General features: G+C 45.7%; 1 protein-coding gene across 1 annotated transcript in view; it reads left to right on the forward strand.

The window, feature by feature from the left end:
• The first annotated feature begins 8,936 nt into the window (after positions 1–8,936).
• LOC138290046 (uncharacterized) overlaps positions 8,937–13,991 on the forward strand; it is a 251,644-nt gene continuing 246,589 nt past the window's right edge. Inside the window, exon 1 of the mRNA XM_069230220.1 lies at positions 8,937–9,092. Within this exon, the coding sequence (XP_069086321.1) occupies positions 9,080–9,092 (13 nt within the window). The 5' untranslated portion in view covers positions 8,937–9,079. The remainder of the gene's footprint in view (positions 9,093–13,991) is intronic.

The following is a 13,991-nucleotide window of genomic DNA, read 5'->3' on the forward strand; positions in this document are numbered from 1 at the left end:
GATGGTGATTTTTTTTTTCTCTTAATTAACAGCTAGGTTGCCTTTTCTTTTCTTGATCGCATCTTCTCAGTTAAGGAATGTTTAGATCTATAGTTTTTTTGTTCACAGACCTCAGAGTATCATCCAATCTCTAGGGGCTAGGAAACATGCCACCATACCTCACAAACTGAAGGGCACAAACATGTGGTAGAGAGAACTAGGAAACTTATCTCCACTTGTTTGAAGGATCAAAAGTTACATATGCATCCTCTGTTACTTTAAAATGAGGCCCAGGATTTAGTTCAATCACAATCTGTTCATAACCAGGGAGAGTGCCCCAGGACCACAAGGACCAGGACCGCAAGTCACACCTGTTTGAAAAGAGCTGCTTCCTCAGCCTCAGACATTCTACCCTAGAAGTCCTTGTTCGCCCTGTTGCAACACCACATCCAATCTAATCTAATTCAAGAAGCGACTGGGCACTTCCAATTAGTTGCAGTTAATTGCATCCAGTTGCATCCAATATCTCAGACACAATTAATACACCTCCATCTGCAATCGTCGCGGTCTCTGGTGTCAGCACTAAGAACTGGACTGGGGACACCGATGGGGCCACAAATCTGCAAATGTCCACAAAAGTACAATTGCCCACTCCGATACACTCCAGAACCCAAAGCCACTCCAACACCTCACCGCACTGAAACCTGTCACACCTCACCTTACGTTACATTACCACCAGAGTCCTTATGGTCCTGGTCCTTGGGGCTGCCAGTATCCAGAACCTCCGGCACGCCATATCGGTGGGCTGTAAGGCTGAAAGGCAGCAGAAAGGTGGGGATATCCCACATCCACTGCCTACACCACAGCCAGTAAGGTGATGGAGCCTATGCCCTTCCCAAGGATCTTAGGACTAAGGATTGGAAGGCTGATGCCTGTGAGGCACAACAATGAGGTAACTGAGGTGAGTAGGATGGCACAATGGCAACCAACAGCGACTGCTCCACGCGGCGCCGCAGTGAACAGCTCCAGCCAGTGCCAGCCAGCGACCAGGGGCCGGCGGCTGTGGCACCTCAGCAGTACCTCAACGCCGGCAGGGCAGAGCAGAGCGGCGTAGCAGCAACACGATGCGGCAGCATCAGAGTCTATACAGCGTCTGAACTTCTCAGAGTCCGCTTCAATTGGTACGAGATGGGTTCTGCAACCTCCAGATTATACACTACAGATTATGCTTTGGTTCTTTTTGTTTTAGTGAATTTGTAGGAGCAAGAGGATTGAAGTGGGTTGAGGGAATGGTACTGGTGTGAATCATGTATTATAAGAAATACAATATCTTTTGCCATATGTAAAGATAGTAACTCTCCTTCAACTGCGCTTTGTTACTCTTTATTGATTTGGGACTCCTTGGAAACATGCATTATCCTTATAATTTATAGGAGAGGGGGCTTTATCTCATATATATTATCCTCAAATTTAGGTGAGGAGATACCGACCAGCACCAGAAAATCCAACCTCTAGTGCCTTAACACCTAAATCATAAGGGGACGTAAAGTTATATGTGTCATTTGCATATCACAGGGGTGTACAAAGTTTTTATTATGCAAGAGTTTTTTTCTTGCCTATAGGTTATCAACTGGTAGTTTCTTCCTTTGGGTATGTCTAAACCATGGTATATTTTTCACTGCAAAGTTGCAATATAGTCTTGCAAATGCTGTATGATGCTGAAGCTGAATTTTAAGCATATTGTATTACACCTTCTACAGCAGTGTTTCTTAACCTGTGGTCTGATGACCCCTGGGGGTCCTCGAAGCCTACTGAGGGAGTCAGCGACTGTAAAGAAAATAAAATGATATTAACAGATTAATAAAGAGTGCATAAAGAAGCAAAACTGAAAATTGAAAACTCGACAATATAATGCATATTTGAAAGAATTTGAAATTTAAGGCTAAAAATTAGGTAAGTATCTTCAGATTGATTCGTGGGAGCAGTGAAAGTGCATCAAACTGAATGTATTATGTATGATTTGTGGCCTCAATTGAATTTAGAAAGGCTCCAACCGTCCCTTTAACCCCTTGGTCGCACTAGAACGTAACGGTTAAGTCCTTGGCTGCAGCACTGAGGCACCAAGGACACAACTGTTACGTCCTGCGACCGGCTCATGGGGCGGGCTAGCGCTCCCCCCATGAGCCATGGGCAGCGATGGAAGGGGAATCGCTTCCCCTTCCACTCAAGCCCCTCCCACTCTCCCCAGTGACATCTGATGACGTCATCAGAGGTCTCCTCCCATTTCCAGCGCGACCAAGGAGAAACAGATTAGTTTCTCTTCGGTACGGGGGCAGGGAAGGTCAGGGAGGCATGAAAAGGAGAGGAAAGGCTTTTCCTTTCCTTTTCATGTCTCCCTGAGCATTCCTGCTGCCCGATCGCATTGCGATCGGGCTGTAGGAATGCCATCGGGCTGTAGGAATGCCCACTAGACACCGGGCAGAAGAAACCACTAGACACCAGGATTTTTTTTTTTGTTTACATTTATAAGGGGAGCGACCCCTTAGCAAGGGTCGCTCCCCAAGGGGCAATTTTTTTTATTAGGCCTTTTCTGCACCCAGGGAGGGCAGAAGCCACTAGACACCAGGGATAGTTATTGTTTTTATTTTTTACACGTGGGGAGCGACCCCTTAGGCAAGGGTCGCTCCCCTGGGAGTGGGAGCCAAATTGTTTTTAGGCCATTTCAGCCCCCCTTGGAGGCAGATCGGCCTATTTATATTAGGCCAATCTGACCCCAAAGGGGGCAGAAACCTCTAGACACCAGGGATTTTTTTTTTGGGTGACAATTTTAAAAAAAGGGGAGTGACCCTAAGGGGTCGCTCCCCTGGGAGGCAAATTTATCTAAGGCCATTTCTGCCCCCCTTGGGGGTAGATCGGCCTATTTTAATTAGGCTGTTCTGCCCCCAAGGGGGTCAGAAACCACTAGGCACCAGGGATATATATATATTTTTTTACAGATGGGTAGCGACCCCTTAGGCAAGGGTCGCTCCCCTGGGGGGGCAAATTTATTTTAGGCAGATCTGCCTATTTATGTGAGGCTCATCTGCCCCCCAGGGGGGCAGAAAGCCCACCAGACACCAGGCAAGAATTATTTTTCAAAAAAAGAGGGTGGGGATATGGCCATACTCCCACCCCCAATAAATGGGGACAAAGTTGTTCTGCCCACCCCCGATCCACTCCGCGGGGAGGCAGAAAGCCTACTAGATGCCAGGGAATTAAAAAAAATAAAAAATAGTCTGCTGGTGGCTACCTACCCCAACTAAATGAGGTAACAGTCTTTCAGCTCTCCCCCGCACACTAAAAGATCTTATCCCAATGGCAAGCAAGAGGGCATTTGATTACTTTGGGTTTTGGTTTTACATTTTGGCCATGAGACCTTGTTTAACTCAAAAAATCGTCCCACTTGGAAAGGTGAGTGCTGCACTTTTTGGACTTTGGGAGGCTGCCATGTAGAAAAATCGACGAGACCTAGACACATCTGGAACTAAACATCTGGGTGAGTCCACGGTGGTGTGCTTCACATGCACCCTGCACCATTTTCTTACTGTAGGAAAGTACCATCTTGCCTGGCATGTAACCCCCATTTTTTACTTGTGTGGCAGTTTGTTTGTACCTGTCTCCCTGGCATCCTGCTAGCCAGGACCCCAGTGCTCATAGTTGTGGCCTGAAGGTGTTTCCTGTGTGGTGCCTAACTGTATCACTGAGGCTCTGCTAACCAGAACCTCAGTGCTTATGCTCTCTCTGTCTTTAAAATTGTCACTGCAGGCTCGTGACCATTTTTACCAATTCCCTGGTATATGGTACCTAGGTACCCAGGGTATTGGGGTTCCAGGAGATCCCTATGGGCTGCAGCATTTCTTTTGCCACCCATAAGGAGCTCAGTCAATTCTTACACATGACTGCCACTGCAGCCTGAGTTATTTCACAGCCATTTTACACTGCACTTAAGTAACTTATAAGTCACCAATATGTCTAACCCTCACTTAGTGAAGGTTAGGTGCAAAGTTACTAAGTGTGAGGGCACCCTGGCACTAGCCAAGGTGCCCCCACATAGTTCAGGGCAATTTCGCCAGACTTTGTGAGTGCGGGGATACCATTACACGTGTGCACTACATATAGGTCAATACCTATATTTAGCTTCACAATGGTAACTCCGAATATGGCCATGTAACATGTCTAAGATCATGGAATTGTCCCCCCATGCCAAATCTAGTATTGGGTGCCAATCCCATGCATCCCCGGGGCTCCAGCATGGACCCCAGGTACTGCCAAACTAGCTCTCTGGGGTTTTCACTGCAGCTATCGCTGCTGCCAACCCACAGACAAGATTCTGCCCTCCTGGGGTCTGGGTAGCCCAGTCCCAGGAAGGCAGAAGGATTTCCTCTGAGAGTGTGTGTTACACCCTCTCCCTTTGGAAATAGGTGTTAAGGGCCTGAGAGGAGTAACCTCTCCTGGCCTCTGGAAATTCTTTGAAGGGCACAGATGGTGCCCTCCTTGCATAAACCAGTCTACATTGGTTCAGGGATCCTCCAACCCCTGCTCTGGCGTGAAACTGGACAAAGGAAAGGGGAGTGACCACTCTCCTGTCCATCACCACCCTGGGGAGTGGTGCCCAGAGCTCCTCCAGTGTGTCCCAGACCTCTCCCATCTTGAATGCAGAGGTGTGAGGGCACAATGGAGGCCTCTGAGTGACCAGTGCCAGCAGGTGACATCAGAGACCCCTCCTGATAGGTGCTTACCTGACTAGGTGGCCAATCCTCCTCTGAGGTCAATTTAGCGTCTCTCTCCTGTGGGTTTCTCTTCAGATAACGAATGCAAAAGCTCACCAGAGTTCCTCTGCATCTCCCTCTTCGACTTCTGCCAAGGATCGACCGCTGACTGCTCCAGGACACCTGCAAAACTGCAACAAAGTAGCAAGAAGACTACCAGCAACATTGTAGCGCCTAATCCTGCCGGCTTTCTCGACTGTTTCCTGGTGGTGGATGCTCTGAGGGCTGTCTGCCTTCACCCTGCACTGGAAGCCAAGAAGAATTCTCCCGTGGGTCGACGGAATCTTCCCCCCGCTACCGCTCAGTTTTCTTGAGCCTGTGTTCAAGTGCTTCTGTGGGTGCTGCCTGCTTCTACGTGGGCTGTCTGTGCTGATGAGTGCCCCCTCTGTCGCCTCCTCCAAGGAGTGACCTCCTGGTCCTTCCTGGGCCCGGGCAGCACCCATTTTCTTCAACCACAACCTTTGCAGCTAGCAAGGCTTGTTTGCGGTCTTTCTGCATGGAAACAACTCTGCATCCTCCAGCACACCATGGGACATCTTCTGTGCAAAGGAGAAGTTCCTGGCATCTTCTGTTGTTGCAGAATCTTCAGCTTCTGCCACCCAGAGGCAGCCATTTTGCACCTTCATCCGGGGTTTAGTGGGCTCCTGCCCCCTGGACACTTTTGTGACTCTTGGACTTGGTCCCCTTCCTTTACACGTCCTCAGGTCCTTCAGTGCTTTGCAGTCAGTCGTTGTCTTTGCAGAATCTCCTATCATGACTTTAGTGTGTTTCTGGGGAAGTAGGGTAACTTTACTATTACTTTTCATGGGTCTTGGGGTGGGATATCTTGGACACCCTTAGTGTTTTCTTACACTCCCAGAGACCCTCTACACACTACACTAGGCCTGGGGTCCCTAAGTGGTTCGAATTCCACTTTCTTAGTATATGGTTTGTGTTGCTCCTAGGCCTATTGCATCCTATCGTATTCTACAGTGTTTGCACTACTTTTCTAACTGTTTATTTACCTGATTTTGGTTTGTGTGTATATTTTGTGTATCTTACTTACCTCCTAAGGGAGTATGGGCCAGATGTAGGAAGCCTTTTGTGCCTCGCAAACGGCGAAAAACGCAGTTTGCGAGGCGCAAAAGGCCTTACGCGATGCAGAGTCACATTTTGCGAGTCAGTACCGACTCACAAAATGTGATTCCGACTCGCAAATAGGAAGGGGTTTTCCCTTCCTATTTGCGACCGCATCGCGATGTTGAGTTGCTTTGTGACCGCAAAAGCGGTCGCAAACCAACTCGCAGTTACCATCCACTTAAAGTGGATGGTAACTCATTGGCAAAAGGAAAGGGGTCCCCATGGGACCCCTTTCCATTTGTGAATGCCACAAAAAAGTATTTTTCAGAGCAGGCAGTGGTCCAATGGTTTCGGTATTTTTTCTTTTTGCAGCTCGTTTTCCTTTAAGGAAAACGGGCTGCAAAAAAAAAAAAAAAACTGCTTTATTTAAAAGCAGTCACAGGCATGGTGGTCTGCTGTCTCCAGCAGGCCACCATCCCTGTGAGTGCCTAGACTCGCTATGGGGTCGCAAACTGCGACCCACCTCATAAATATTCATGAGGTGGGTCTTTGCGACCCCATAGCGAGTCGCAGAAGGTGTCTGAGACACCTTTCTGCATCTCGTATTGCGAGTTGCAATTTTTAACTTACCTACATCTGGCCCTATAACCTCTGAGATATTTTTGGCACATTGTGACTAAAATAAAGTACCTTTATTTTTAGTAACTCTGAGTATTGTGATTCTTATGATATAGGGCTATATGATATAAGTGGTATAGTAGGAGCTTTGCATATCTCCTAGTTTAGCCTAAGCTGCTCTGCTATAGCTACCTCTATCAGCCTAAGCTGCTAGAACACTACTAATCTACTAATAAGGGATAACTGGACCTGGGACAAGGTGTAAGTACCATCAGGTACCCACTATAAGCCAGGCCAGCCTCCTACACTTACCCACAATGCCTGCAAACCTCTAACTGTGCTTGAAATCACACCTTTTCCCCACATTTTTGTGATGGAACGTTCCGGAATCTGCAGGAATCCACAAAACTCCTACCACCCAGCATTGTCGCATCTATACCGATAAAAATTCTGCCCCACTTGTCGGCCTAAAAATTTTTTTTCCCAAACTGCCCTTTTGGGCCCGCTTTGGTTCCCCCTCAATTTCGACATGATTTTGGCTCTTCCCTGTCACAGGCACTTGGCCCACCTACACAAGTGAGGTATCATTTTTATCAGGAGACTGAGAGGAACTTTGGGTGGTAGGAAATGTGTGCTGGTGCAGTAATACCACACAGAAATGTGGGAAAAATGAGATTTTTTTAGCTAAATTTGAGGTTTGCTGAGGATTCTGGGTAAGAAAACACTGGGGGATCCATGCAAGTCACACCTCCCTGGACTCCCTCGGGTGTCTAGTTTTCAGAAATATCTGGGTTTGTTAGGTTTCCCTAGATGGTTGCTGATCCCAGGACCAAAAACGCAGGTGCCCCCCGCAAAAACAGGTAGTTTTGTATTTGATAATTTTGATGTGTCCAGGTAGTGTTTTGGGGCACTTCCTGACGCGGGCACTAGGCCTACCCACACAAGTGAGGTACCATTTTTTTCAGGAAACCTGGGGAAATGCTGGTTGGAAGGAAGTTTGTGGCTCACCTCAGATTCCAGAACTTTGCAGCACCGAAATGAGAGGAAAAAGTGGTTTTTTTTGCCAGATTTTGAGGTTTTCAAAGGATTCTGGGTAACAGAACCTGGTGAGAGCCCCACAAGTCACCCCACCCTGGATTCCCCTAGGTGTCCAGTTTTCAAAAATGCACAGTTTCGGTAGGTTTCCCTAGGTGCCGGCAGAGCTAGAGGCCAAAATCCACAGCTAGGCACTTTCAAAGAAACACGTCAGATTTCAATGTAAAAATGTGATGTGTCCATGTTGCGTTTCCTGATGTGGGCATTAGGCCTACCCATGCAAGTGAGGTACCATTTGTATCGGGAGACTTGGGGGAACACAGAATAGAAGAACAAGTGTTATTGCCCCTTGTCTTTCTCTACATTTATTCCTTCCAAATGTAAGACATTGTGTAAAAAAGAAGTCTATTTGAGAAATGCCCTGTAATTCACATGCTAGTATGGGCACCCTGGAATTTAGAGATATGCAAGTAACCACTGCTTCTCAACACCTTATCTTGTGCCCATTTTGGAAATACAAAGATTTCCTTGATAACTATTTTTCACTCTTTATATTTCACCAAATTAATTGCTGTATGCCTGGTATACAATGAAAACCCATTGCAAGGAGCAGATCCTTAATTGGCTCTGGGTACCTAGGGTTCTTGATGAACTGACAAGCCCTATATATTCCCACAACCAGAAGAATCCAGCAGACGTAATAGTATATTGATTTTGAAAATCTGGCATGGCAAGAAAAATTTACAGAGTAAAACGTGGAGAGAAATGGCTGTTTTTTCCACCTCAATTTCAATATATATTTATTTATTTCAGCTATAAGGAAAACCCTGTAGGATCTACACTAATGACCCAGAATTTTGTCTACTTTTCAGAAATGTTTAGCTGTCCGGGATTCAGCATTGGTTTCCCACCCATTTCTGTCACTAACTGGAAGGAGGCTAGAAGCACAAAAAATAGTAAAAATGGGGTATGTCCGAGTAAAATGCCAAAATTGTGTTAAAAAATGCGGTTTTCTGATTCAAGTCTGCCTGTTCCTGAAAGCTGGGAAGATGGTGATTTTAGCACCACAAACCCTTTGTTGATACCATTTTCAGGAAAAAAACACAAGCCTTCTTCTGCAGCCCTTTTTCCCATTTAAAAAAAAAGAACGATATTTTTGCTGTATTTTGGCTAATTTCTTGGTCTCCTCCATATTACACACATTAACTTCTGCAGGTAATGTAAGCCTCGGGTTGCATTGCCAACACTTCAATAACCCCAAATAGAACACTACATGTTTTCTCGTTGCAGAATGTGTAAAGAGATGTCACAGTCCGAAAGAGAGCTCACAACCTCGAGTCAAAACCTGAGTCGAGAGTTTGCGGAAAGGGAGTGGTGGACCTTTCGCAATACGAGATGAACACATAAGGTGTGTTTTCATCTAGAGGAGGAGTTGTGTAATGTATTTATACCGACAGATCTTCCGCTGCAGTACATGTTGCTCTGATAAGGCTGTGGACACCTCATTTGGCCTTTGACAGGACTTAACACACTTTATTTTCAGCGCCGATCACCAGCGACCAGAAGAGGTCCTCTCCGCCATGTCCAAGTCAGGTCAGAAACGCCCATTAACTTGGCTTTTGTCAAAAATGTATATATTTGTTAGGTAAAGTGCTTGGAAAAATGTGTTTGCTTTGTGTTTTCATTGTGAATAGAATTGGAGAGTCAGCACAAATTGGAAGTGTAATCCACCCCCACCCCCAACAAAAGGGAAATTTAGATGTTTTAAGATGTTGAATGTGTTGAAATTTTTGATTTTCTAGTCCTTTCTTAATATTTTAATTTCTTACTAGGAAAAATGTTGCGCAATCTCAACAAAAGAAAAAATATTGTCTTGAGTTATTGATATTCATAGAAGCTGAATGGCAGTTCTCCTGCCACAATCCCTCGTGAACTAAAGATGAACCCTCGGCGATGCCCCTCGATGCTCCTCAGTGCGGACTTCCCTGAGTGTTTTTCTCTTTTCTAAAGAACTGGCGTTCATAACTAAAACTGTTAGCTTGCCAAGATTTCAGCGGTGTCCAACGTGAGTCTGCCAGGTCCGGATCCATGATAGGGGTTTATGATATCTAATGACCTTATAAAGAAGTTGCTTTTAGATTTATACTATGTAAAATCATCCTGTATTGAGAACTTTAAAATCTATCATGTAGGCAACACAGAAGGATGAAGAACTGCAGGTCTGGATTAAAAGAGAACAACAGACTTGGAAAAATCCCCAAATTGCACTGAGAAAGGAGCAATACTAGAACCTGTGGCATTCTCCCCAAGATGTGTTTAGCCCAAAGACTGATATTACAGCCAATTTTTATAAATCTCTACGAGATTTATGCTTCATCAGAAACACTGTTTCTCTGCACAGGAGACCACTAGGATCGATTAGTGCAGGGTTGGCTCCATCTTTCACAGAGCCCGAAAGCCTTCCAGGGGCCGCCATGAAGCCCAAGATCCGTGAAAATCGGTGAAATATGGGAAACTCAGAGACCCCTCAGTACATTGTGCTGGGGGGGGGCGCAAACATTTTGCATTATGCCCCTGCCTAAGGTGCTCCTCCCCTCATTTGGCGCGTCACCAGCCTCCAAACTACGCAGAGGTGTAACTAAATGGATGCCAAAAAGGGGAGGGTAGACAAACATGTAACTACTCCGATGGCACCAGAAAACACGTCATGTATGGCCAGTCCGGCCATGCAAATTCCCATCCAAACTGCTCACCTTGAAAATTGTGTGGGATTTACTACAGCCAACGCCAGAAGTAACTCCCTTTTCAGAATGCGGCATGGAATAGGTGAACCCCAGATTCGCTGTGGGTGTGGCCGAAGAGTTTTCTGCATGAGTAAAATTATTTTCCCACACTGAAAAAAATGCATTTGCACAGGAGGCTGCATTACCCATGTGCAAAATACTATGCTATATAGATAGAATCCTGCACTGGGGGGATGAGGGCGCATCACAGCACATTCACAGTAGTAAGCCTGGAGGACCATGTTTGGTGCAACTTTCCAGGCGTCCTACTGAGAATATTTGCAAATAGAGAGTATTTCTAAAAATAGGTTTCAGTAGAGATGTAAGTGTCCACTCACATGTTTATATTTGTTCCTCAAACAGGGCCCAATGTGAAGTCACTATTAGAGGCTGGAAGTTTTACTTGCAGAAAGCAAGAAAGCCTGCTAAGTCTGACAGTTTTGATCCTTTTTACTCTCTGCTGCTGTTTAAATATTGTTTAATGACATCGCCATGCACTGCTAATTATCAAATATATTATTTTACTCATGAATAATCTAATTACCTAATTACCATACATATTACTTCACTCATGATTACCCCGAGGCCTCTATGTTTCTCTCCTGGTTGTTAAAGAGCCAAGAAACCATTTGGTCTATAACTTTTCTTAACATAACATAATTATTACAGGTTCTACGCCATCATTGATAACATCACCGCAACACCTGAAATTACAACACTGATGGCACAGTCAGTGGCAATAATGGTTTAGGGAGTCAGTTATATGTATTTGAGATAAATATAACTGGTGAATTATTTTGTACCAAATTGGGTGTACTTCCGTCCAGTGGTTCGAACTGTAGTCGTGTCTAAAATCCTTGTGGGAAATTGCACAGGGAAAACGCGCTTTGGGACACCCCCCGCCCCCCAGTTTTTCTGGCCAATCCCCTGCATCCAGCTAGCTCCACACTGCACACAGACTTTGGCCCTGGGGCTAAAAGCGGCTTGATAAGGGGAACCACGATTTGGCTGCCTTCGGGGTTAGCTGCAGAGACTGGCCTGCAGCCAACCCCCCACATGCATCAAACCTCACGCCTTTGGCAGTGTGTAGCTAGGGGGTTGCTGTCGGCCAGGTCCTGTGGCCAATCCCCAACTGCAGCCAACTCGTGGGCCCCCTCACCCAGCAGCTTTTGGCCCCAGGGACCCTATCCTCTAGGGCATGGTGCATTTTTTAGGGTGGGGGGGCACAGGACCCTCCTCCCCAGGTCCCTTTTTGTCCCGGGGACCCCATCCTCCCGGCCTGGCACATTTTGTGGAGGACAAGGGGGTTGTCCCCCTCTCTGGGACGATTTTGGCCCAGACAACCCCATCCCCTGGGGCCCGGCACACTTTTTTAGAGGAGGAATATGTGGCCTCTCTCCCCAGGTCATTTTTGGCCTGGAGAACCCCATTCTCGGGGGCCACCACTATATTTATGGTGGAGGGGGGCACGCAGGTGTGGGACTGGATGCATGTGGAGGGTTGAGCTCACGGCCTGGCCATGGTGTGGGGTTGGCAGCACGTGGGGAGGCCCTTTGGCCAACCCCTGCTGCGTTAAAAAAAACATAGAAATTCACACAAAAAAAACAAAGGTTACAGGGATGTTATAGTTAGGAATAAACATTCACAAAACCTTACAAATTCACTGAAAAAGCTGAAAAAATAGCAAAGGTTACAGGGACATCATAGTTAGGTTCTGAATTTACAGGCACAAACCCGTAGATATTCAGCTGTTACAGTTAGAGTTATTTCAAGTAACTATAACTCGCGCCCTAAGGTAACTATAACTCATGCCTTCACCATGCCATGCAATATGCTTGCAGGGAAACAGATGAAAACATTGCTCCTACAGGCAGGGAGCTGCTATTTTGAAGCAGCTCCCTGCTTCTGGGAGCAATGCCGGCTCTTGCTGGATGCGGGAAGCCAGATAAGACAGTGGGGGCCTCAGACTCCTCCCGTCGTCCTGTCACTCTCTCTCTCTCTTCCATTCCATAAAGAGATGGAAGAGAGAGAGAGATTGTCACTGCATGGTCTCTCCATGCAATGACTAAAAAGAGTAAGAGCAGCAAGATGTTTGGTGCGAATGTTATAATTACGTTTGGATGGAGACTGTAACAGAGTCAGTTCTAGCCTAATGGTCAACTTCTTGTTCTGTCACTCAGTAGGCTGAAGGTTCAAATCTTGGTATCGCTTGGAAATGTGTTTGTTTATTTACTAGTGTTCTAACTGTTAAAGTTTCCTAGTAACAGAACATTTACATTTCTCTTCTTTCACATGTGTGGTTTGCATGTCATAAGTATGTCTGGAAACAGTCCATCAAGGATTCACCTGTGGCCTAATGGTTAAGGTCCCAGACCCTCACACTGACTGTTAAGGGTTATACTCCAGGTGTGTCTGTGATCATTTCCCTCCTTTAATTTCTTTTAAGCTTCAAAAGTTTAAGGCTCATACTGAAAGGCGATCTCACACTTTTTAATTGACAAATACATTTTTCTTTTCAATTTGTCCAGAAATAGCTCATTCTAAGTATATCATCCATCAAAACCTTAAAAACTCTCTATCTGTTTCTTTCTCACTCTCTCTTTCAATCTCTTTCTCCCACGCATACACCCACTCAGACCCTTACACACCCACTCAAAGACCCACTGAGACACTCACACACCCACTCACAGGCCCACTCAGACCCTCGCGCACCCACTTACATCCACAATCAGACCCTCACGCACCCACTCACAGACCCACTCAGACACTCACGCACCCACTCACAGACACACTCAGACCCTTGTGTACCCACTCAGAGCCACAATCAGACTCTCAAGTATCCACTCACAGACCCACTGACACACTCATGCACCCACTCACAGACCTGCACAGCCACTGACGCATCCACTAATACACTGAGATACACACTCTCACACCCAAAGACTCTCACAGCCACTCTCAGCCCCAGATACACCCTTTCACATCTATTCTCACACCCCACGAGACAGGCTGCAGTCAACTCCCACTGCACACGGCCCTTTGGGTTGGCTGGTTAGGGGGGTTGGCCATAGGGTCTGGCTGCAGGCGCCTGTGCGAAGGCTGTGTACAGTGCAAGGTTGACCTCAGGGCCTCGGCCGTGTGCAGCGGTAGTTGGGTTAACGTATAGTGATGAAAATTACTATACGTTACTATATGTTAAAAACACCATAGAAATTCACTGAAAAAACAAAGCTTACAGGGACATTATAGTCAGGAAATAACATTTTTAAAAACATAGAAATTCACAGAAAAAACAAAGGTTCACATTTTAAACGAACAAAACCATAGAAATTCACCTGTTATAGTTAATATCTATAACTTTCGCCCTCTCCATACACTGTTAATTACCCCACAAATTACAGCACTCTTGACATCTTTGATAACATCACTGACAATATCAATGTAATATTTGCGGTAAAATATTTTACCAAAAAACTGTGCATGGCGGGGGCACAAGTTAAAGTTACCTTAAGGCACAAGTTATAGTTACTCAAGATAACTCTAACTATAACAGGTGAATTTCTATGGTTTGGTACGTTTAAAATATGAGTCTATAATGTCTGTACCTTTTGTTTTTTTCAGTGAATATACATATATATATATATATATATATATATATATGACTATGTATATATGATTGTGTTTCCATAGGTAATGCATTTTTTTGTCT

This window comes from Pleurodeles waltl, chromosome 1_1 (assembly GCF_031143425.1).
Source record: "Pleurodeles waltl isolate 20211129_DDA chromosome 1_1, aPleWal1.hap1.20221129, whole genome shotgun sequence".
Taxonomy (NCBI): domain Eukaryota; kingdom Metazoa; phylum Chordata; class Amphibia; order Caudata; family Salamandridae; genus Pleurodeles; species Pleurodeles waltl.